The sequence below is a fragment of the Benincasa hispida genome, chromosome 11 (assembly GCF_009727055.1).
Source record: "Benincasa hispida cultivar B227 chromosome 11, ASM972705v1, whole genome shotgun sequence".
Lineage (NCBI taxonomy): Eukaryota > Viridiplantae > Streptophyta > Magnoliopsida > Cucurbitales > Cucurbitaceae > Benincasa > Benincasa hispida.
Window position 1 is genome coordinate 76,291,079 of NC_052359.1, and position 24,603 is coordinate 76,315,681.

Here is a 24,603-nt window from a genome sequence, read left to right on the forward strand (position 1 = left end):
ATGTGAAGTAATGGGGTTGGTCGAAGTGATAAATGGTTAAAGGACAATGAGTCTTTGCATATTAGAGAAAGAGAAGTGTTGCAGTGTTGCATGAGGGAGAGAGAAAGAGAGAGTAAAATATACAATGAATTAGAAACAAATGTTGAGTTTGGCTTTGCATATAAGGGAATTTGGTTTTTCTGTTGGATGCATTTAACTTTTAAGACGAACTAGTCTTGCATGAAGAGAGAGTAATTAATTTGCAAGTTAAAGAATTCAACCATAATGTTCAATTGCATGGGGATGAGGGATAGTTTTTTTTTTGTTCTTTACTTTATTTTTTTTGTTAAAATTAATGAAATTAATAATTTGCAAAAATGGATTAAAATGCAAAAGTACAAAAAAATATATATACGAGTGCTTATAAAATTGGTTAAGGTATTTTTTTCTCGACCACAAGGTCAAAAATTCGAGTTTCTACCTTCAATTTGGTGTTCTCTAATGTTTAGATTTAGTTTTCAAGCTTGATATTTCTATCTCTAAAATTTGAAAAATGATTTTTTTTTCCTTATCTATCTGTTTCATTTTTCATCCTTTCCTATCATCATCGTCTCCACTGCTTTTCTTGGGAATATGAAACAAGAGATAAATTTCTTCCTCATCTAAGATCAATCTTCAAGGGATGCATTGAGACTGTGACAATGAGCAACGATGACAATAAGGGCCCCAAAAAAATCATTTTTTAAAACTTCATTTGTTAAAATATCGGGTTTAAAAACTCAAGAGACAAATCTCAAAGACTAAGGCCTCGTTTGATAATATTTCATTTTTTGTTTTTGGTTTCTGAAAGTTAAACATATTTCCTTTCCATTTCTTACAATGATTTAGATATTTCTTTAATACAATGGTTGAATTCTTAGCCAAATTCCAAAGACAAAAGCAAGTTTTTAAAAACTACTTTTTTTTTAGTTTTCAAAAGTTGATTTGGTTTTTTAAACCATAGGTAAAAAATAAATAACAAACGAAGAAATTTGAAGGTGAAACTAGTGTCTATATACTTCATTTTCAAAAACAAAAAATAAAAAACGAAATGATCACCAAACGAGATTTAAAAGTACGAGTGTTTTTTAAATGAGAAGAACGAAGAAGTTCATTTTTAACATTAAGATTAAATTTCCATCTACGTAAATATTTAGGAGATGTTTTGGACACTTAATTGAATTATGAAGTCAAGAATTAATACATTAGAGTTAAAAAGTCAACATTTAAAATGTAAATTTTTTTAATTAAAACTCCTCAATGAACATAGGGTTAAGTAATTTAACATGGATTCGGTGAACCTGAAATTGAAAGCTCAAGATTCTCTAAGAGCGATCACAATTGGAACTTTCCGTAGCTATGACCCAAACAAATCCCAAGGGGGTGTAGGGCCATTGATTCATTTCATCCAACTCGGTCTTCAATGGGCCCTTTATTCCTCTTTTCCACGTGGCAAAGTTTTTCCATTTTCCATTTTGGAATATTTTTTTTTAAATACAACTTGTAATAAATAAATAAAGGAAAATAATAAAAGCTTTTGCCAAAAATATGAAAACTATTTTACCGCATAATCGAATCGGAACCAGACGAACAGCCGATCAAACACACACAAAACAAAACCTTCTTCTTCACTTCACAATTCCAAATCAAAATTCCCTTCTTCCTTTTTCCCTCTTATCTCTCTCAAAATCTCTTCCTTTTAATCAAACCTTCCCTCCAATTTTTTCCTCTTCTCCTTCAATCCGATTCAGGTATGATCCACCCGCTCTGCAACTCTAACCCTCTATTTTCGCCGAATCTTCATTTTGATTTTTGCTTCTCCTTCTTCCTCTTCTTCCGATTTTGTCTCGTTTCTGCTTTCACCGCCACTTCTTTCTTCATTTCTGCTGTTTTTTTCCCTTACTTTGAAGCTGTTTTAGGGTTTTTCTTTTCTCCCTCTGTTTTACGTTTTGTGGTTGTTGTCGGTCATTGCGGTGGAATCATTGAGATACTGTGTGATCTCTCGGCTAATGACTTTTGTGATAGCGTGTTCTGTTGACTGTGGAAGTTGCCGTTGTTTGTTAATCGTTATTCTTGTTTTTTTTAGACTTTTGATTATTTGCGTTGTTGGGTTTTTATTGTGATCATTTTTGGGGAGGGGATTTTTAGACTACTGGAAGAATGCTCACGCATGCAGAATTAACTGCAAAGCTTGTGTATCACCGTTTTAGGTCGAGGGTTAATGTTAAGAAGAAAAAAAAATTGGATGTTGTATGTCATAATCATTATTTGATTGGGTCAGGTGGTCAATAAAAACCACAGGGTTTGGTGTAATTTGGTGTCTTTGACAGCCTTTTGGATCTTGGTTTAAGGTCGTTCTGAATGGTGGTTGTTTATATTTGTTACCGAACTCAATGGTTTCTCATTATTGGTTTGTATTGTTGGAGTGAATTGTGTCCATTGAAGCAGTTTGACGTTATTGTAACCTATTCCTGTGAATCACTACATGAAGTTTTAACTAGACTATTTGTTGTTTATTGACATAGGGTCTATAAATTATTGTTTTTTTTTTTTTTTTTAAAATTAATCTCTAAAATATTGTTGTTTCAATATCGTTCACATCTAGTTTATTTAATGCAAGCCATTATATCATTCATCTGTTACGAAAAAAAGTTGTCTTCAAGAATATTTTTCATGGATCCACCTAGCAATAATAATAGGTTTTGACTTTCAGTGTAGTTATAGGATTTTCAGAGAAGTTGAGAGGTCGTGTGATGAGGTTTGATGTGTCTTTGTGGGCTTCGGTGATTTGGCTTTCTTGTAATTATGATATTTGTTTGATTTTATTGGATCTGAGTTTGTCTCTGTAGATGGTTCTTGAACTCCCTTTTGTTGGGCTTATTTTTTGTATGCCCTCATTATTCTTTCGTTTTTTTCAATAAATGTTTGGTTTCTAACCCAAGAAAAGTATAGTAAAGGGAGTTAAAAAAAAAAATGGAAAAAGAAAGATGATGCCCCTGTGCAGATAGTGTGGAAATGAGAGAAAATAGAAATGAAAAGTTAAGGAACAATGCAAGAAATTTCTGGAACATGTAAAGTATATCTTGATTCCATAGAGTATTGCACACAGGACTAGTGTTCTACCTTCTTCTAGAAGATATCTTTTTCTGATCATTTATTCCCATTGTCCGTCGTTTCTACAGTATTCCTGTTGAGTGAAGAATCTGTCAAATTGCATGACATGATAGATTTGTTCTTTCATTTAACTACCTATTTTAGACTTCTTGACATGAACCTTGATTATATTTTGCTTCTGCAGCGGATAATGCTCTTTGCATCTGAAAGTTATCTGGTTTCGCCATTCAACTTGTATTTGATGCACTGAACTGCCTGCCTTAGTGTCCCATACTATCCATCTCCAGTAATTTGTATTCAGAATCTGTAGTGGAGGAAGAGTGCTGGATAGTCTTTAAAAATGTCGAGTGGATCGATGAGAAGAGTCTCACGCCAAGATATTCAGTTGGTAAGCTGAAGTGTTCTTGTTCCAGCACTTATCATTTCTCTCTCTCTTTCTCTCCCCTATTTAAGGCATCGAAAATTGTTGAAAAACTAAACTTCACCATATAAATATACATGAGGAGCCATATGCCAATGTTTAACAAAAAACACTAAAGCAAAGAGAGGGTTTTGGTATCTCCATTGCTTTTAGGGTCATTTTTATGATAAAAGAAATTTTGTCCTGCTGCAGTTATGTTTTGAATCATTATAAAGATACTTTTATTTTTTGACCATCTAACTTTCCTTTTATGAGATAACGGCGTGCTACATTATTTCCAATCTGTCTGATGCTAGGTGCAAAATCTGATTGAACGATGCCTTCAGCTATACATGAACCAAAAGGAAGTTGTGGATACACTGCTGAATCAAGCAAAAATCGAGCCGAGTTTTACAGAACTTGGTAACAGTTAACTTCATATTTCTTGCTGCCTTTTGCACCCTTGCATATACAGTCAATAACAATTGAAATTGCGAGAGATGTTGATGAGAGGATTATTATATCAGACCTAATTACCATAATACTGCTTTCCTGGATTTTTTTTTTTGGTAATAGAAATATGATCCTAACTCTTGGACAGTTGATAATCCTAACTTCACCATATAAATTACAAAATTATTAGTTCTATGTAATATTTGCTTTGTCACCTAACTTTTGGACAGTCGATAATTCTGGATCAGTCATTTTCTACAGTAGATATTCTTATTGTCTTACAGCAATTTAATGAATTTCCTGCACTCTAGTTTGGCAAAAACTTGAAGAAGAGAATCGTGAATTCTTCAGGGAGTATTATCTGAGATTAATGGTGAAGCGCCAGATAGTTGAATTCAACAGGTTGCTTGAGCAACAAGTTCGGATGATGCAAATACAGGAAACTGGAGTTACTCCATTGCCTACTGCCAATGGATCACTCGTCCAACAAAGTGAGTCAGCTATGCAATTATCTTGCTTTCTTTGCCTTTTCTTTCCTTTCTTTTCTGTGTAGGAGTTTGTCTTTTTTTCTTTTTCTGCTTCTTTTGTTATGCTTCTTATGGTTTTTATCTGAAATGTCTTGTGTAAGTAATTTATTATAAGTTTTATTGCACACCACCCATTTTTCTTCTAAAAAAATATCAACAAATGGTTGCTTTTTATCCCTTTACTTTATCCAATGAAATATAGTTGTGGCAAGTTGAAACTGGAGAATTAGACAAGGGAAGAAATGATTACCCATTTCTATTTCATGATATTTTGTGATCCCTTGTTTTTCTGATCCCTAACCTAACCTGTGGGTTCTTTAGATAGTTGGTGTCAGCTTGAAATGGAAAATTAATATTTTTTTCCTACCCAGTTCAGATATAAAACATATCAGCTCAAGGAATGAAGCCATGACTTCTTTTGCTATGGTCTGTTGTTCAAGTAAATAATAAATAGTAAGCATACTTGAAGAGAAGATCTTGGTGTAACTTTGCTTCACTTAATGGACGTGGATAGTTAATTGCCGGCAAGAACTATTTCTGCTGTCTTTAACAGGACTGGTAGTAGAAATATAGTTTTGTAGTTGTTATACTTAAAAGCACCTCTATTTTATCAAGTTGTGATATTTTGATCTGAGATTTTATATTTTATTTAACAGATAATGCTCATATGCATTAGGATATGCCCTATCCATTAGAGATCTGGTACAAATTAAGCAAAGACCAATCAACTTATTGGTTCAAATTTTATAAACGTCTTATTAAGTTTCCAAAATCCCTTAGGGACAGATTTTACTCCTTCATATGGATCGTTTTTCTACCTTGAACAATAGTTGTTGACAGTGCATCTTTGAACAGTGCACCCGAATCCAACATATTCAGTATCTTCACTTAAGCAGAATAATGTGCAGCATCCTTTTGGTAACAGCATGCCAAACAATGCATTTCTCAATGGTGCCATGTCCTTGCATTCGAGAATGCATCCGACAGTTGACATGTCTGCACATGCAAGTAGGATCGAAGCACCACAGTCTATACTACCAACCCAAAGCTCAAACATAGGGTTGAATGGTAGGACAATAAAATCTGAAACTGGATATTCAAGCAATTCCTCTTATATGTATGGGGGTGTCGATGGCAATGTAGTGGAAGCACGCCAAACAATAGGGGATGTATCGGTGGCTCCTTTCTCTGGCATGGAGTCCAGTGCTCAACCCATGAATGAACCACTCCTGGAACCTGACACTTCCTCATTTGGATTTCTTGGTCAGATTCCTCGGAATTTCAGCCTATCAGATCTAACAGCAGACTTTTCGCAGAGTTCAGGTCTGTAGTGTTTTCTTGCTGTTCTTATATGAAAGCTGGCAATCGTATGTTCATAAATCGGATGTAGCATTATAAACATTAGAGGGCATAACTTCTCCGATGGTATAAATTGTTTGATGGTGTATTCAGCTTAGCCCTTCAAGTTCTTCAATTACATTTTGTTAAACATTGCTTGAAACCAATATCTTGCCTCTCATAATCAGATATACTGGAGAGCTATGCTAGATCTCCTTTTCTCGCTACAGAAGCTGAGAACTTCATGGATATTCGCGAAAGAGAACATCAAGGTGCGAATTATTTGTATGTACCAAATCTTACAATTCGTTTGCTAGAATGATTACCGACTCCATCTTCTTTTGCATGCTTAGAAGACAATAAAAGGTCGTTGGATACCATATCAGAAGGCTTGAGTTATGAGGACTTCGGAAGTGACTCATGAGTCTTATTTCCTGTTTGGTTAGATTAAGGTACCCTTTTTTTAACTCTCTTTTATCTCTCTCAAACTTCATGCTTATTCCATCAATCATTTTCAAATTTTCTGTGTTGAGTTCACAACTTATTATAATTAGCTTTTAATACCATGGCCAAACCCTTGGCCTAGTGGGTAAATAGGTGGACATGATCTTAGGAAATACCAAAGACTACATGAGTTTAATTCATTTCATGGTGGTCGTCTACCTACGATTTAGTGTCTTATGTGTTTCCTTGACACTCAAATGTTGTAGGGTCAGACAGGTTATCTCGTGAGAATAGTTAAGGTGTACATAAACTAGATCACCTTAGGGAAAATTTTTGCATAGAATGATGAACAAAATAGTATGATTTTAACCTATTTTCTTAGTTTTGAATCTCTGCTGATGTGTATTTTGTGTCTCATTTTTAATTACTATTGCAGATCTTTATTTTCTTTTGGAGGAAATGGGGTTTGACTGATAATGTTTGGGTAGTTTCAAACTTTGAAATGCATCAGATTTGGGGGTTTTTTTTCCCTTTCAAAAAAGAAGAGGAAGAAAAGCACAAACTTCTGATTATACTGACATCACAACATGTAGTGGTAAAGCTTTGGTTCGATTCCAGAAATGTATGTAAAGTCATCATTTTCTTTTTCTCAAGTTTCTCGTTTGGTCTCAATTGATTTTCTTTTGATAGGATTTGTACCTGGCTTGGTTCGTGTTTTTTTTTTTTTTTTAATAATAAAAATCTTTGGTCGAAATTAAATGTAACAATGTTTAGATGACATTGTATCCAAAGTATCTTAGATTAGACACATTTTCGTTTGTTTGGTTTAGTTTAGGGTTTGAATGAAGCAAATAGTTTGGTGCCCTTCTTTTAATTTCAAGTAACTTGAATATCAGAGATTCTTTTTAGTTAGAGAAATACTTTTAATTCTCAAGTCAACTATTTTATATATTAGTTATTTTTGCTTTGCTTTGGCAGTTTGCACGAGCTCAATTTTAGGAAGTGCTTGAGATTCCTATTTACATATAAATCGAGATTTCTATTTATGATGTTAATTAAAATTTTATGAACATATATTTTTCTTTTGGGAAGGGAACAAGAAATCAATTTTATTTTTCAATTTTGTCCAATTTTTGTCTACCAGCATGGAAAAAGAAAATCAACCATCAAGGAAAATTGCTGAGATCTATATATGATTAATGATATTAGAAAAAAGAAATAATAAATAATAGCTTTGCTCTTTGAAAACTCGTTAATTTGTACCAAGTCTACGTTTACCAAATTGTAATAAAAATTGGTACATAGTGAAATTTCATTGATGGATCAATTGTAATGAACTTGAATCGTAAATGTAATTGGATTGATTTGGATAGTATTTACTTAAAATTATGAATTTTGTCAAATTTACCGTAACTGTTACTTTTACGTCTACCTACAAGGATTAAGCGGTAATGGTAATAGTAAAAATGTTAAAATTGATGCTTTTTTAGTTGTAACAATATTATTGTGGTAATGGTAATAATAATGATTGGATGTAATTTTTAAGGACAATTGGATTGATTACTCTTTATTTATCAATAAGATTGCATTGTAATTATTATAAATTTAGATGTATTACAAAATTGAATGTGGGGTACATATGTCAAAATGTAGAACACAAGTAAACAATACTAAAAGTAATCAAATGGGTTTCACATTTTTTATTCTCATTGATCTAATAGTAAACATAGACCATTAAAATTACAAGTGGGTTCTCTTTCACGTTTCTTTTTTCCCAAAAAACGTAGTAAAAGATAAAGATTGTGGCATTATCTAACAGCACAATCTGATAAAATTGAAGGTTTATGGAGAGTAAAAGTTAATGGATCATGCATTGAAAGTTGAATACAAATGCCGCCTGAAATTTTCTGAGGGACAAGGATGGGTGATTCAGATCACTTGGCTCTTGCTAGTTTGCAGCACATTCTAGCAGCACATTCTAGCAGCCCATTTTCAGTTGTATGGAGGTAAAGTTTTTGAGCTTTAGGCAATTTGTAATGGACTTTTTGGGGGTGATGACAATTAATTTACGTCTAATTCTGGTTGAAACTAACTGTGAAAGTGATCAAAATGAAAAACGGAATTCAGGTCGATATCACTAACGTTGTTTCCTTCTTTATTGATGAGGCTACAAAACATGGCACAGGTATTAAAAAGCTATGAACGAGAGAATTGCATTTACAATGCTCTTCCCATAATTGAGTTGACTTTCTTTAGAAAAAACAAAAAGTCTTATTTCCCGTCTGGAAAAATCAACGAATAAAAACTCACATATAAATAAATAATAAAATCAATATCATGCTGATGTTTGACAATGTTGATTTTTTTCTTCATTCGTACCTGGAATGCAAGCACACTAAATACACATCACGTTTCCGCTTCACAAATTCATTGAATATATATATATATATATATATATTTATTTATTTATTTGGTTCTGTTTTCTATTGTACTTCAGAGGTTCTTAAAAGTATAACATCAATCTTACTTCAAATTTCACAAAATCCACAAGACTTGATTTCATTAATTGCTTTTCACATTCCTCGCAACTGCAAAGAACCTGAAAGATTAGTCAACCATACACATCACCTTCCATAAAGGCTATCTTTTCTCTTCAAAAATATTATATAACAAATAAGATTACATTCAAACTTAAAATACAACTTGTAATTATCTCAATAATAATAATAATACTATTGATACAGCCCGTAAGAGTTCCCAGGAAGGCATAAATGCCTATCCAATTAAGCTTCACTCAAAGTTTGCTTTCCTGGAGGCAATCTGACTCTACATAATTGCTTATCAAGTGTATTAAAGATGATGCTACTTAATTAAGTCTTGAAATCAATGTAGTTTAAGAGATTCACTGTTAATGTCCCTTCTCATGGGTTTTAGATTCAAAACCATTTTTTTATATAAATGTTTGGAAGAAAATTAAGCTATATGATGTTTTAAATGAAAATAATTCACTAAATTTGTTGCATGGTCAGGATGTTGTCATGTCACAGGAGGCATATTATGAGGTCAAAACTCGAAAATAGACAGTTTTTTAAGTTTTTAACCACAAGCGGCAGAAATTAACTTACATAAGAAAGACAAAATTAACTTCACGCAGAAATGCCTCTTCTACGTGAGCTTCTTCTATTAACTCGCAATTTGGAGGTCCCTGCAAAATGGCCGGCAATGTATTGATGTAAATGCTTGATTCTTGATATCTTAAAAAGATAAAAACAATCAATTTCTTGAGCTCATAATACCTTCATTCTTCACTTGGGGTGGTTGAATTTCAGTTTTACATGTTTCTGACTCTGTCAGCTGACTGGAAGTACCAGAATCTTCTGACTCAACGAACTTAGGTTCTGAATTGTCATTTATAGATTCAGCATCTTCAGATGATTCAATGTTTTCATCTGCAAGAATGATCTTTAAATGTAAAAGTTCCTACCAGTGATGGAATTAGACTACTTAGAAATTGGAACATACAAAACTGGGGAAACGGCATATTTTGCAGTACTCATCGTACCTAATATGTGTTCAGAAAAACTTCAACACTGGATTATGAAAAATTAAACATGATAACAATTATATGCCAGCTTTAATGATACCTAAATCCTCATACATATTTAGAGCCAAGAGAACCGAGGAACACAGTGGAAAAAGAAGAATAGAAATGAGTTGGTGGCTTGAACCAACCTTCAGTGATTTCAGACTCTGGAGCATCTTCATCTTTTGCCGGCACAACAGAAGTTTCAATATCACCAATCCTCTGTTGATGAACTTTGGCATTTCTAGCAGTAACTTCCTGCTCCTTCCTTTCCATATGCGTCTTGTTAAGCTTTTCTTCGAATTCTTCAATGCAAAACTTGAGTTCTGGTTTAGCAAATTTCTTACTCTGAAATAAAATATGAAGACATGAGAACTTTGCAATTCAAAGGTTAGGGGGTGTGAGTTATAGCCAATAAGCCCATACCTTGTTTATGATGCTCTTGAAATGTTCCATTACAGAGTCCTCCGAAACAACGTGTTCGTATGTCTTGAATGAATCTATCAACTTTTTCATCCCCTTTTCAGTGAAGCCAAGCTGTGAAAGGCAATATGAAATATATTCCCACTGTCTAACATCTGCAAACGATAATAGTCATAAGCTTCGAAACATCATCATACTAGTAAATTTGAGAACTTGATACTTGATACCAAAAAGTAAGAATATAGCCAATTATGATAGGTTAAACAGAGAAGATATTAAAACTCGAAAGAGATGGTTTATATCTGAGAATGGTAGAATGCAGTCCACAAGCTGTGAGCATGATAGTTCAAGAAATAATAATCCAATAGTGTAAACCTTCAAATTTTTAAGGTTCAGTTCATTTAATGAATCATACTAAACGAGGGGGTCACTTCTTTCAAGTGCTAGCACCATATCACCAGCGTTCTTTTTTCTAAAATTAGAAGTCTAAAGTTTGAACACGTCGAGCAATCTTACTAAATAACTAAATAAGACAATTACTAAAGCTATGCTCGTCAATGAAAGGGGAAAAAGTATCAATGCCATGAATTTACAATGGATACTTTCCAGGTGTTTGAAACCAGCAATATCGTCCAAACACGGGATTTTAGCTTAAAGATGGCTCTTGTCAGAGTTTGACACAAACTGAGAAAGAGAGAACATCAAGGGGAAAGTAAACCTATATTTTCATCCAAATACTTGGGTGTTATTGATGTAGTGAATTTATTACCGAGTAGCCATGCAATTACGCCTCATGACTGGTTTGTTGGTAGTTGTTGGTTTATAAGTCTATTGTTATAGTTGTTTGTTTCTTGACTGGTTTAGTTGATCAAGACAGCAATATTCAAAAAGATCTTTGCATTCATAATTAAATAAACTGAATCAATATTTTTCAGTATTGTTGCCGAATTCCAATCCTAGGTTGTTTCAATCTTTTTTCCTCGTTTTCTCCCAAGATTATATCCTGCCTCCACATACATTCTTTTATACTTGCAAAGATGCTTGCTTCCTTGTGCACCAGGTTGTACTATCATGAGCAAGAAGAATGCAAAGGGGATGCGCAGCTTGGTGCATTGCAACCTTTTCCCCACTCTCTATTTTTCTTCTTTTTGGCAAGATTGCTATTTTCCAGCAAGCTCCTCATATATCTTGAGTGATCTCGTTCCAATTGGATCTTGAACTTCAAGTCATCTCACTTCAATTACTATCAAACTCCGGGTGAGCATGAAATGACTTTTAAAAGAAGTATCTTTAATCTATGGACTTTCTAAATGAAATATCTTTCTCCAACGGTTGCTCACGTTACCAATGGAACAACTTTAATAAATAATGCTTCACAAAACTATAAAGTTAAACCGTCAACAATATTTATCCTCTCTTTCATAAGTGAATAGTATGTGATTGTGCAATTTAGCCACCACAATGACCACATAGCATGTGAAAGTTCCCCCTACTACAACTACTACTAAAAAACTTGAGTTCAATTAAACAAATTAAAAATTACATAAACAATAATAAAGTAGAGGGTATTAATAACTGATAATTCTATAATAGATAATTTGTTGAGTTAAGTAGAGGGTATTAATAATCGATAATTCTATAAAGTAGAGGGTATTCATACCAAGAGAGCATCACGTAAGCAAGTACAAAAATCAAAAGTTAGCTACTCTTATAGTGGGAAATTATAAATTGGAAAACATTCATATGAAGTGAAACGTTGAAAATTAATACCTGAAACTCCATTAAACCTATTGCAAAGCTTTTCCACGAGTGACTCCATTTGTTTATCCTAGAAAAACATAATAAGTAGTTAGTTTTAGAAATATAAGTTAAGATTAGTTAGATTCCTTCAATTGAATTTTGATTACCCTCTTGATGGAGCCAATCAAGAATTGCATGATGTTACAAAAGGACTCTCTCTGTAGATTTTGATTACAAAGCTTTCCTAATATATCTGGTAGTAGATTGTATATAGGATTTGCTCCTGTAGATAAGGGATTAGAATAAGAATTTTGAATGAGCAAAATCCAGTTCATGTGGTGAAACAAAATGTGAGCAACTGAGCATTGGTAAAAAGGTCATTGATGTTGTAAACAATACCTTTCTTAGACAGCTCATGGAAAAATAGTTTGGCCAGATTTGATATTCTCTCATCCTTATCTTCTAAACGTAGAGTCATTTCATTTATATAACCTTTTACCTAAGCACAAATATCAAATTAGTCTCCTTCAAATATGAAAATCCAAATTAAGGCAAACTAACAGGATTGCATCAATCAAACCTTCATCATATCATTTAATATGAGATGAGAAAGCACCAATACAGCATTCTTCCTAACAGAATTGGAAGGATCCTTCAACCTGGCATACATATTTTCAGTCCATGGTTCCAAGAGATTAGGGAAACGAACAGCCAAATCTCCTAAAGCAATAGTACAATTGGAACGAACAATATCTGATGGTGCGGTTTCTACAACCGTGAAAAGAAGTTGAAGATTTGCATAGCTGAAAATTCACAATACTTGAGAGTTAGGAAATCTTTACATCGATTATCACACATAAAGACTAGAGAAAGAGAGAGAAACAGATGGGGGGCCTCACCAAAAATCTGCATCAATGATCATTAAACGACATAAAGCAAGCATGGCAGATGCTTGTAGATCTGGGAACTGCAGATGGAAATAATAGACAATATGAACAATTCAAAATTAAAATTTCAACATTCAGATAAAAAAAAACTATAAAGAAATTGGTTTTAATGTATGAAATATGTATACAATGAATAAACGTAGTATGCCAGTAACATGTTACAACTTTCCATACAAATCAAATGAATCTAAAGCTCTGTATTTTTGCAATTACTAAGACATATCGAATGTCAAAGAAATAGACGTAATGTAAGAGTTCACTAGGAAAAACATCACAAGAGAAACAAATGAAGATTCCCACAATATGGTGAACCCTGGGCCATGTCTCAGTCCAATGTGGCCGAAAACACCAGCTAAGTGACGAACAAATTAATGAATAAAACAATTCATCCGTAGTATAAATATAAAAAGGATCACAAACATTCACCTTATGCATCAGGCTAAAATTTCTGCAAAGCCTGGAAAGAAATGGTGCACAGTGTCCTATTAAATTCTTCCCTCCTGAATTACCAAAAACAATTTCTTTTTCCGCCTTCTCTGAAAGAGAATCAACAATTGCATCTTCAGAAGCAGCAAGGCCTAGCTCAGCATTGATGCCATCTTCCTGCAAGAATTCAACTGTCACATTTTATATTATAGAAATATTAATTTTTTTAAAAAAAGAATCATAGATATCAAAAGATAATAAAACAACAGTTAGACATAACATAACTTTACCCTGGTCCCATAATCGATTCATTATACAAAAGGATAACTCACCTTCTCGCCATTAGCTACTGTTGCACCATTACCGTGTACAGTCTGACCATCAACAACCATTTTTTCCTTCGCTTTTTGTTTCTGAATCTTTCGGGTACACGATTCGATATATACTAATTGGTTCATGGCTACATGACTTGCGATAAATAAATATCTACTAAGTTTCTCTATGTGGACAGTAGTTAATATGTCACCATTTCCACCTTCAATGTCAGCTTGCAGTTCATCTTCCTTGTTACCATTAAAAACGAAAGTAAGGGATTTTTTAACCAAATTTGCTGCTAAGACTTCAGGAGACGGATGAATTGAATATACAGCTGCTATGGCTTTATCAGCAGCAGCATACCATATCTTCTCTGGAAGCCAAGAACTAGTAATCAAGCTTTCCAGCTTATCAAAAACCCGGCAGCCATTACCAGCCAACAACTTTTTTTTGTCATTTTCAGACAGTCTCTGGATGGCAATGCACGCTGTCCTGGCAAGTAAAGGGTCCACCTTGGACCATCGACCAAACCCGATGTCGATGATGTCCTGTATATGAGAGCCAACAATACCAGCAGATGATTTTGATGCCATGCAAAGAACAGATAATGCACCCCGGCTTTGCTCTGCTGTGGTTCCACCAACATTAAAGCAAAAGAAATCCCATAAAGCTGATATCTGAAAAAAAGGGGAAAAAAATACAAAATACACTTTTTAAACTTCTTATACATTCCATGTTAAAAACCGACAAACCACGCATAATGCTGGAGATCCATGCGCCATTAACAAGTATAGCTCTTTAAAATCACAACAGTTAACAATTACATACAAGTTTTTGAGATGTCATCATATGACAACCGAACTTATACTTTGTACCTCAATATAGGCATGCCGATCTAATTAGTAACATCTGATAACTTCAAGTAAATGAAGATACATTTATCCATGTTTCTTTCTAATAAAATACATATTTTTAAAACTGATATGGTAGTACATGGCTGCATGCCAGTCTTAAGTTAAAAATGTTCTAAAAAATAAATGAATAAGTTCTATGGTTGTTTCCAGTCAATGCAGTGAATATCATAGAAGTGAATTCATTCGTAACTTATTTTACTTCTGGGATCCTAGCTAATACTCAACTTATTCAGGTGCCACTCAGCCTGTAAAATATAATATGAAATGAATTTTTGTCGACTAAGCTCCTCAACCCTTGCTACCTCTTTGCCCTTTTTTTTTTACATTAGAAAATATCCTAAAAATTAACTGGCCTATAGCTCTCAATGGGGAAATGTGAAAGTTCTTTTTCTTGCAAAACGACCAGAGAACTATTCGCTTTAAATTTTTCACTGTCATAAGATACGATTGTCAGGCCAAATTTCCCAGAAGTTGTTAACTTGCTAAGAAACGATGTTAAACAGAGATATAAAGCGAGGCATACCGTGCTACTAGATATATCACCTTTCGATACCAAGGCATCAATCATAAACTCCAGAGCTGCAAGATCTCCAATATTTGATTCAATGGCAAGATGTAGAAGATTTTTGGCAGTTTCAATTGGGTTCTTTGTTATATATATTGTTATGAAGGCATTCTCAACAGCTTCATATATAGATTTATCTTGAGAAAAAGCCTACAAAATAATGAAATATAAAAGAATAAACAATTTATTCTACAAAAGAACTGTTCGAATTAATGATGAACGATATCTAGAAAATGGAAAAACAAAAATTGACAACTTTAAGCCCTGATAAAAAGTTAAAGCATACCAATGGCAACATTTTACGGAGACAAGCCTCTGAGCCATCTATTTGGAATTGTCTGCACCTCATCAACAAAAGAATTGTATTCTCAACATCAGTAACGGAAGAAGAAGCCATTAACTGAACAAGTATTGGCATTACTTCTGATATACATGTCGAAAACCTCAGACCAGCCTCCAGTGATGCAACCAAAGCCCTGATCTGCTCCATGTTTCCAACATCCAAAGTCAAATTGTCCTTCTGAACAACCTCTTCCTCCATTTGAGGAGGATAACTATCGGTTAAACTATCCTGCTGGTTTCCACCCTCACCTTCTATATGGCCATTAACAACTTCACCATCACCATTAGAGATATTGTCATCAAATGGTGAGCCACCTTCCTCATTCTCTGAGGACTTGTTTGGTTCAAGCTCATCTAATTTCTTCTTATACTGCTCTAAAGTGGCTTCAAATGAAACTACTCGCAGCTGTGGACCAAATGGGTTATGCTGCAACATAGTGATGAGCAATTGCAGCGCAGATTTTCTGACAATTGCACTCTTGTCCTCCAACCTTCCAGCAGCAACTGCTGCTACTTCATTCCACAAACCGATAGAAACAGAATGTTCTTCACATAGTTCAGCCCAAACCTGAAGAACTCGACTCCTAGTGTAAGCTGAAACATCCCGACAACGTTCAAGCAAGATTTCTAGCATTGCCTGCTTGCTCCGAAGACGAACTGATTTAAAACTCTGTTCACCTTCAATGTCACAAAATGCTTTAACAATCAACTTACCAAGAACCCCCACCAGAGCATTTCTTATTTTATAGGATTCCCCACCAAAATGTGGAATCAGAAGTCCAATGTTTGTTGAGAACAACTTTGGGAGCCTGTCAGCAAGCTCTACTAGGAATCGCCCTATGTTATCAGCCCCAGCTGTATCTTTAACATATTCTTTCGGGCTAGTCCTTCCAACGTCTCTAATAAGAGAGAGTGCCAGGATTCCATCAGAATATTTCTTCTCTGCCCCAGAAACAGCATCAGCCATGTGGGTCACAACATAATCATACTTGTGAATAAGGTGCATAATTGAGGCACACGATTGGGTCGTAAAGTGATATTTTGTAGAACAAGCACCAATTACACGACACAGAGCATCCTTTGTGTCAACGTCCTTCAAAAGGACTGGATTCTCGAACATTGAGAACACGTTTCTAAAGAAAACCCGAGTTAATAATGTTCAAATTACAAGTAAATACACAGGGGAGCGTTTTCACCAAGTTAAGTAATAGTACGTACTTTGCAATAAAAGACAGATAGTTCTCATCTGGGTCTTGAGAACCAAAGAGCAACGAGATATTGATCTCCAGTGAATTAGCAATCAAGTTTAATATACGGGCCCTCTGCAGTTCCCAATTCCATGAACTTCTGGGCATTTTCTTCCGAGTACTAGCGGTTACCTAAAGGCATAATTGAAAGAGGTTGGGTGAAATTCAAATCAAGCTAACATAACCACAAAATTTATCAAACTATTTCAAAAGAAAATAATGACCAGCGTAGAGGAATTAGTAGAAAACCTTTGAATTGTTGCTACTACTAGAACTAGATTCCTCACTGGTGACGATATTGAGGAGGAAAAACGTATAGATTTTAAAAGCATTACGATGCGACGCAATCTGATCGAGCACCGGAGCGTCGCCATCATTACTTGGGGAAGCACGTGCAAGGGAATCAATGTTGGGAAGAAGAACACTGAAATTGGAGCGGAGACTCTCAACAATATTCAACTTACAGGAGGGAGAGAGGTGTTTGTAGTCTCGAATCAAAGAGTACACACGGTCGAAAGTATCCTGCTCTTCGACGCAGAAGAGGTCCTTATCGGAAAGATCAAAGGAAATTCCTATTGAAATTCAAGGAAATGAAGAATGTAGATGGGAAATTAAGGGTTATCGATACGTATTCCGAAATGGGGAACAAAGTAGTGAAAACAGTGGAAGAGGACGAACCTTTGACGAATTCTTCGAGTTGAGATGGAGGAAGAGAGGCGATTTCAGTAGGATTCTGAACGGAGAGGCGGTTGTCGTCGTAGTCCTGTTCGAGAGATCGAAGGGTTTGGGGGAATACGAAGTGGGAAGCCATTGGAGAGAGAAGAAGAAGCTTCGGAATAGCTGAGATGAATGTTGAGAATCCAAATTCAAATTGAAAGAGCTTTTCAAGGAGCGGGAAGGCACTGTGGGTCGGGTCGGGTCGTAGTTGGGTTCTTTATTACTTTAATAAATACAACGTTTAAAATTTTCAAATAAAAATATTATATTAACACTTCGAGTGTTGTATCATGTCCAAATAGAATTAATTAAACAATAATATTTAAAGAAAATTTTCACACATACAAAAAATATCAAATTATTTTTAAAAAAATAGTGATAGAAATAAATTTTTATCAATTTCTATAAAAAAAAAAATATTACATTTTACTATTTTGTGTAAATAGTTTCCATTATTTTTCTATTTTTGAAAATCCCCTTTTAATAAAATACTTTACCAAATGAGCTAATTGAAAAATTTTACGTTAAACTACAAGCTTGAGCTTTCAGGTTTGTATTAAAGGTTGTTGGACTTTCTATTTCGTGTATAATATGTAATGAATTTTGAAAAGTGTGTAATAAGTATAATATTTTTTTGACTTTGTTTCTATCTAGGGATAGTTGCAAATATAGCAATTAGATCTAAAATATTAACAAATATAGCATAATGTAAAAAATATATATATATAAATATGACAAAATTCAAATAGTCAATAAGTGATAAACTATATCGTTGGTAGAAGTCTATCAGTGATAGACCATATCGTTGGTAAGAGTCTATCAGTGATAGAGGTCTATAACAATAGACTTTTCTATATTTGTAATTTTTTTTAAATGTTATTATACACTTAGTTATTATCCCTAAAAATGTTACCTATTATAATTACCTTTCTATTAAATTATCGAACTCTTAATTTGTGTCTAATAGGATATTGACCTATTTCAAATTTTCTAAAATTGACCTACCTATTGAACACAAAATTGAAAGTTGGATGTCTTATCAAATATAAAATTAATTATATGTCTAATTATAAATTCATGAAAATGTTAAGAATCGATTAAACACATAATTGAGTAATCTCTGACTATTAATAACTCACGCATTTGTTGACTTTTCACGACCATTATGAGTCTAAATTGACATATATTTGTATATAAGCTTTATCTCAATACTGAAAAGGTTGAGAAGTAATGAATTTTCGTAAAGCCAATATAGAAGCAGAATGTCGACATAAACATTCTCTAAGTGACCTTGGCATAGGGCATTTACCTAGAGGGTCTTGGAGATTGTATGGTTAACCATGTAAGTTAAAATCGAACATAGATATATAGAATGCATTTCTTAAGCTAAGCTCCTGGTGTACTTTCATAAAAGGCCAAAATGGTTAACTTAATACATAGCACAAAGGTAATGTGGTAGACTTGCGGTGCACATGAAATTTTTGTACAAATGATTCATTTTCAACTTCCTGAAGGGTGTTTGGCTCACCAACATGAGTTGGGTTGAGTTGGTATAATATACCAACTCAATATTTAGCCCACCAACTTTAAATATTGGTGGAGTTGAGTTGGTATATTTTACCAACTCATCCCAACTCTCTCTTCTTCCAAAGTTTGATGAGAAGTAAAAAGAGAAGGAAGAAAAAAAAAAGCACACACAGGTATACGTGGAAAACCTTAATACAGGGAGAAAAAACCATGATACAAAGCTTTTCTTATTATAATTTTGATACACTAGATACATGGAGGCTACATGTTTAAATAGAAAAAAGGGAAACCCTAGAGTACAGTGAAAAGATAAAATTGCCCCTAGGGTTAATACCCTAATTTTAAGATAATACCCTAATTTTAAGACTCCCCCTCAAGTTGGGGCGTAGATATCAATAAGGCCCAACTTGCTAATACATGAGTAAAAAAACTGTCTGGGAAGCCATTTCATAAGAACATCTGCAATCTGCTGATTGGAAGGAATATAGAGAACATAAATGTTATCACTGTCAAGTCTCTCCTTGATGAAATGCCTATCAATCTCCACATGTTTCGTTCTATCATGTTGTATTGGGTTGTTTGTGATACATATTGCGGCTTTGTTATCACAGTAGAGTTTCATCGGTCCGTTATGACCTTGATCGAGATCACTTAGGACCTTTTCCAGCCAAATTTCCTCATATATCCCCAGACTCATGGTCCTATATTCAACTTCGACACTACTTCTGGCAACAACTCCTTGTTTTCTACTCCTCCACGTAACAAGGTTACCCCACACGAAGGTACTGAAGGAACTCTTATACAAGAGTGCCTATGAGCAGAAGTAGATCTTTCCGATTTCATTGTGACAAAATTACCACACATACATTCTAACATACAGTATGCATTGTAAACACTAATTACTGGCATGCTTTGAAAGATAAATATAAAAGACAGAGAGAACGTACCAGTTGAAGACTTTCTCCAATAAAACTCGGTCCAACGTGAATGAACTCCTCACGTTCTTACTCATCTAGCAAGCAGTTGCCTAGCAGCACCACAGTTGTCTACACGATTAACAGTGCACGAACAACAAGTAACTAGGGACGACACCATCACTTAAAGCCCACAGTATTCTCGGAGTGAGAATCCAAAGGGTGGACTTTGATGGAATTGGTAGAGCGAAGGAGGAAAAGTGATTGTGTACTACGAACAAGCAAGTGGGAGAAAGGAGAAGACTATCGTATAGTCGGGTGCTTGATCGTTTAGGTCAAGGTACACGATCGTGTAGTAAATGCTAAGCGGTCGTCTATCAAAAGGTAAGTGATCGTTTAGTTTCGCTCGGCATGTTAAGCGATCGTCTAATAAACGTAAGCGATCATTTAGGTAATCATGGGCGATCGTTTAGTTACACGGGTGTGCGATCGTTTAGGAAGGCAGAAGCTATCGTATAGACTCTCAACACTAAGCGATCGAAGGCTTTCAACACTAAGCGATCGAAGGCTTTCACACCGTGAGTGATTTTTCGGATCTCTTGCAAAATGAAAACTATTTTCATTTTAATTCCTCAGTTACAAGAACTGAATTGAACTTCCCACTTTCGTACGAATTCGGAGAAAACTTCGGTCAATTATCACATAACCGTCCAATTAATAAAATAATGAATATAATCATATTATATTCTTAGCCTATAGTTTGGTATCATATATCAACTATAGTGTTTTCTCCTCCACTTGATATAAATCATATTTATATCTAATTTTCTCCAAAATAATGTAACTTATACATTTAGTCAATCATATCATATATAATTAACCAGTTCAATTATATCATATATAATCAAACTCCCTCTTGTCAATTTGAACATTTCAATCTGACCCAAAAACTGATTCTCAACTTTTATCCAAGCTACTAAGGGGACCTTATGGACCTATGGCTCGAAGCTCCAAAGGTACGTGAATAGTTGACTAAACTCTTTAGTCACGAGATCCACCATCCGTTAACTGTCAGACATTCTGCTAAAGACCGACAACTGAACTCTCTTACTACAAATATATTTTTGTGTCCACTGGATATAATCAATCATGAGTACGATAACCCTTCACAGATGCTCGTAAGTACAGTTGGGCCAATTTACCGTTTTTCCCCTGTAGTTACATCTCACTTCTTAAGTACCACTGATTCCTCTAATGAACAATACAATATAGTCCAACTATATGTGAACACATCTCGGGCTAAGAGAAGGTGTGTGGCACCACATCGTTCAAGCCCTGGAACCAACCCTTAAGGGAGCTATCTATCTACTTACCCTTACTTCAGGGAAGGAGTGAATTCCATCTTGTGTAGCTGAGTTTCCAGCTCCCAAATCAGATGAATTCCCAAAGTGGTAGGTTTGAGTTGGCGGCCTGACCACTTGCACCTATGCAAATCAAAGGATCACCCTCAATGGCAGGAGTTCCCAACTCAATTAGGATTGAGGTCATGTTACCTATGGTCATCCTAGTGAAGTGAAGTCTTTATCATGAACGGTGTTATATAACGAGACGTTAACACTTCGTGGTCAAATCTTATGCAAACTCTTTGTATAGGACGCCCCCGCTCGCATGTCTTCTATACGAATGATCAGGATCAGACCATCTGTGACAAGTCACAATATTTGTAACTATTCCACAAAGCGGGCCATATCCATAGCGTTATCAGGATAAAGTTTTCCTCCTATATCCATATACTATAGACCATTTTGGTTATCACTTAAGACATGATACACTTGTATCTCACCACATATATGCTTAAGTTACATACAGACAACCGGGGATTTTAGTTTATTGGTTTGTGGTAAAGCAACTAAAATATTTAGATGAGCAAAATCAAGAAGTGAAGTAAATATCATATATTATACATCACAAGCATTCGTACAAACTGTTTACAAACTACAGGCACGAGACTTTGGGGCATCAACCCCAACAGGTATAGTATCCCGATGTCGACTTTCTGTCTACCACAGATCCTGTCCAGTCTGCATCCGTATATACCTCAATGCATCGTCTGTCAGACTTTTTGAACATCAATCCTCTACCTGAAGAGGTTTTCAAATATCTCAGGATTCGCTCTACTGCTCTCATATGTTCTTCGTAAGGAGACTGCATGAACTGACTAACTACACTGACCTCATACGCAATATCTGGTCTGGTATGGGAGAGATAGATTAGCTTCTCAACAAGCCGCTGATATCTCTCCTTGTCAACCGGAGCACTGTTACTCAAGTTACTAAGTTTAGCATTAGCTTCCATAGGAGTGTCTACTGGTTTACAGCCTGTAATACATGTCTTCTGAAGTAAATCCAGAGTGTATTTTCCTTGAGAAACCGAAATTCCTTCTTTCGATCGAGCCACTTCTATTCCAAAAAAGTATCTCAACTTCCTGAGATCTTTGATTTCGAATTCCTCAACCATTTTCCTCTTCAATTGTCAATTTCTGAAGCATCATCACCTGAAATAACAATGTCATCTACATACACAATTAAAACTAAAATTTTCCTAGATACTGATCTCTTTGTAAAGAGGGTGTGATCTGAGTGTCCCTGACTGTACTCTCGTGACTTCACAAAGGTAGTGAATCTGCCAAACCAGGCTCTCGGAGATTGTTTCAACCCATATAAGGACTTCTGTAGTTTACATACCCGATGTTTGAACGGTTTCTCGAACCCTGGGGGTGGACTCATGTAAACTTCTTCTTCTAATTCCCCATTAAGGAAGGCATTCTTCATATCAAACTGGTGGAGAGGCTAGTCTTTATTAACCGTAACTAAGAGAAGAACCCGAACTGTGTTTAATTTTGCTAGTGGGGAGAAAGTCTTAGAGTAATCTATTTCGAAGGTCTGAGTGAAACCTCTAGTAACTAGTCGAGCATTGTATCTGTCAATTGTTCCATCAGGTCTATATTTAACAGTAAATACCCACTTGCACCCAACTTCTTTGTGTCCCTTAGGAAGAGTTACCTAGTCCCACGCATTATTTTTCTCAAATGCCCCCATTTCTTCCATGACTGTAGCTTTTCATTCGGGAATCTCCATTGCCGCATATATACTGCTCGATATTGTAACTGTGTCTAGGCTTTTAGTGAAGGCTTTAAATATGGGAGATAAGTTGCTATAAGACACGTAACTCTGCAGAGGATACTTCGTGCATGATCTCGTTCCCTTCCTTTAGGCAATAGGGAGGTCAAGAGAGGCATCATAGTCTTTCTTCTCCTTTGGCTCCCTACTACATTCAGCCTTCTGTTCATGTGTCTTATCTTCTAAGGGATCTCCTTCAATGTCAACAATGTTCTCTGCTGGAATAGGTTCTTCATAGCTACCATCACTTGTATCAATCACATTCTCGGTACAGTTCTTAGTGTTGTCATTGTCTTTTCTGTCTTTACTCACATCATTTTCAACACAAGCATCATTGTTAGCATGATGTTACCATTATTAGGTATAGGAGTACTAGTACCTGGAATTGACACCTGTTTTGACTCATGGACTAGAGCCGGAGAAGTAACAGGCGGCGCTATTTCCTTTCTGAGATTCCTCCTATAGTACGTGATCCACGGGATTTGTTCGGTGGGTAGAATGGGTTCGTTGACATTTATGTTAGGAATTGGTTCAGGTAAGACTGACAGATTTGGATCCCAATTAGTCTCTTCACTAGTACTCTCCCCCTGAAGAGGACTAAGGGGAAAGAAGGGGTGATCTTTGAAGAAGGTCACATCCATGGAGACAAAATATTTTCGAGAAGAAGGATGGTGATATTTGTACCCACGTTGATGAAGTGGATATCCCACAAAGACACACTTTTGGGCCCGAAGGTAAACTTGGTTCAATTAGGGCCATGGTATGGATGAACACAACACACCCAAACACTTGAAGCGAAACATCAGGGATAAGCCGATTATAAGGATAGAACTCTTTGAAATAATCTAAGGGGGTTCGGAATTTTAAAACCTGGGAAGGCATTTAGTTTATCAAATGAGCTACTGTTAGAACAACATCTCCCCATAAATAGGACGGAAGAAAAGTTGACAGCATACGAGACCGAGCAACTTCGATCAGATGACGGTTTTTCCATTCAACTACTCTATTTTATTGAGGAGTATACGCACACAAACTCTGATGGATAATTCCTTTTAAGACTAGGAATTCCCTAAAGAAGTTATTAAAAAACTCTCAACCATTTTCACTACGAAGGATAGTGATCTTTGCATTAAACTGGGTTTCTGTAGAATTGTAGAACTGTTTGAAAACAGATGTGACTTCAAATTTGTCGGTAAGAAGGAAGACCCAAGTTAATCTAGTGTGGTCATCAATGAAGAGTTTGCCTGTGGCGGTAGTAATAGGTGACGGACCCCACACATCGCTATGGAAGAGGGTGAATGGTTTGGAAGGCTTATAAGGTCGAGGCTTGAGTGAGACATGTGGTTGTTTAGCTTGGACACACACGTCACAATTTAAATTAGAAAGATTAACATTGCGAAGTGGATGAGGAAACAAATATTTCATATAATGGAAACTAGGGTGTCCAAGACGATAGTGCCATAACATATA

General features: G+C 35.3%; 2 protein-coding genes across 8 annotated transcripts; one reads left to right on the forward strand and one right to left on the reverse strand.

The window, feature by feature from the left end:
- The first annotated feature begins 1,565 nt into the window (after nucleotides 1-1,565).
- On the forward strand, nucleotides 1,566-8,426 carry LOC120090996. Of its 6 annotated transcripts, XR_005485629.1 has the most exons (9): nucleotides 1,566-1,769; nucleotides 3,317-3,520; nucleotides 3,850-3,955; nucleotides 4,297-4,476; nucleotides 5,368-5,835; nucleotides 6,039-6,122; nucleotides 6,204-6,302; nucleotides 6,731-6,916; nucleotides 8,135-8,426. XR_005485629.1 is itself a non-coding variant. In XM_039048759.1 (8 exons), exons 2-7 carry the CDS (start codon nucleotides 3,473-3,475, stop codon nucleotides 6,272-6,274), a joined length of 957 nt encoding a protein of 318 aa, XP_038904687.1. In that variant the 5' UTR covers nucleotides 1,566-1,769; nucleotides 3,317-3,472; the 3' UTR covers nucleotides 6,275-6,302; nucleotides 8,135-8,426. The 6 variants fall into 6 exon arrangements, 5 of the variants coding, with proteins under 5 accessions (XP_038904687.1, XP_038904689.1, XP_038904686.1 ...); XM_039048759.1 differs by lacking the exon at nucleotides 6,731-6,916; XM_039048761.1 differs by lacking the exon at nucleotides 6,731-6,916 and having other exon boundaries at nucleotides 6,207-6,302.
- Nucleotides 8,427-8,746: 320 nt separating this feature from the next.
- Nucleotides 8,747-17,607, reverse strand: LOC120090995 (condensin complex subunit 1). Of its 2 annotated transcripts, XM_039048757.1 has the most exons (17): nucleotides 17,475-17,607; nucleotides 17,046-17,368; nucleotides 16,768-16,928; nucleotides 15,494-16,682; nucleotides 15,166-15,357; nucleotides 13,746-14,405; nucleotides 13,414-13,590; nucleotides 12,940-13,007; nucleotides 12,621-12,843; nucleotides 12,440-12,539; nucleotides 12,208-12,323; nucleotides 12,071-12,128; nucleotides 10,304-10,455; nucleotides 10,027-10,225; nucleotides 9,591-9,743; nucleotides 9,420-9,499; nucleotides 8,747-8,893 (listed from the first exon to the last, which is right to left on the reverse strand). In XM_039048757.1, the coding sequence occupies exons 1-16, from the start codon at nucleotides 17,605-17,607 to the stop codon at nucleotides 9,441-9,443; spliced, it is 3,963 nt and encodes a 1,320-aa protein (XP_038904685.1). In that variant the 3' UTR covers nucleotides 8,747-8,893; nucleotides 9,420-9,440. The 2 variants fall into 2 exon arrangements, with proteins under 2 accessions (XP_038904685.1, XP_038904683.1); XM_039048755.1 differs by lacking the exon at nucleotides 8,747-8,893 and having other exon boundaries at nucleotides 9,281-9,499.
- Nucleotides 17,608-24,603: the final 6,996 nt, after the last annotated feature.

Bases quoted from the DNA above. Each gene is read 5' to 3' on its own strand.
- LOC120090996 (XM_039048759.1), top strand. From the start codon at position 3,473: ATGTCGAGTGGATCGATGAGAAGAGTCTCACGCCAAGATATTCAGTTG. The intron at 3,956-4,296 runs GTAACAGTTAAC...CCTGCACTCTAG, and splicing joins GCCGAGTTTTACAGAACTTG to TTTGGCAAAAACTTGAAGAA. The intron at 4,477-5,367 runs GTGAGTCAGCTA...ATCTTTGAACAG, and splicing joins TGGATCACTCGTCCAACAAA to TGCACCCGAATCCAACATAT.
- LOC120090995 (XM_039048757.1), bottom strand. From the start codon at position 17,607: ATGGCTTCCCACTTCGTATTCCCCCAAACCCTTCGATCTCTCGAACAG. The intron at 15,358-15,493 runs GTATGCTTTAAC...ATTATTTTGTAG, and splicing joins TCCGTAAAATGTTGCCATTG to GCTTTTTCTCAAGATAAATC. The intron at 10,456-12,070 runs GTATTAATTTTC...TATCGTTTGCAG, and splicing joins TAGGTTTAATGGAGTTTCAG to ATGTTAGACAGTGGGAATAT.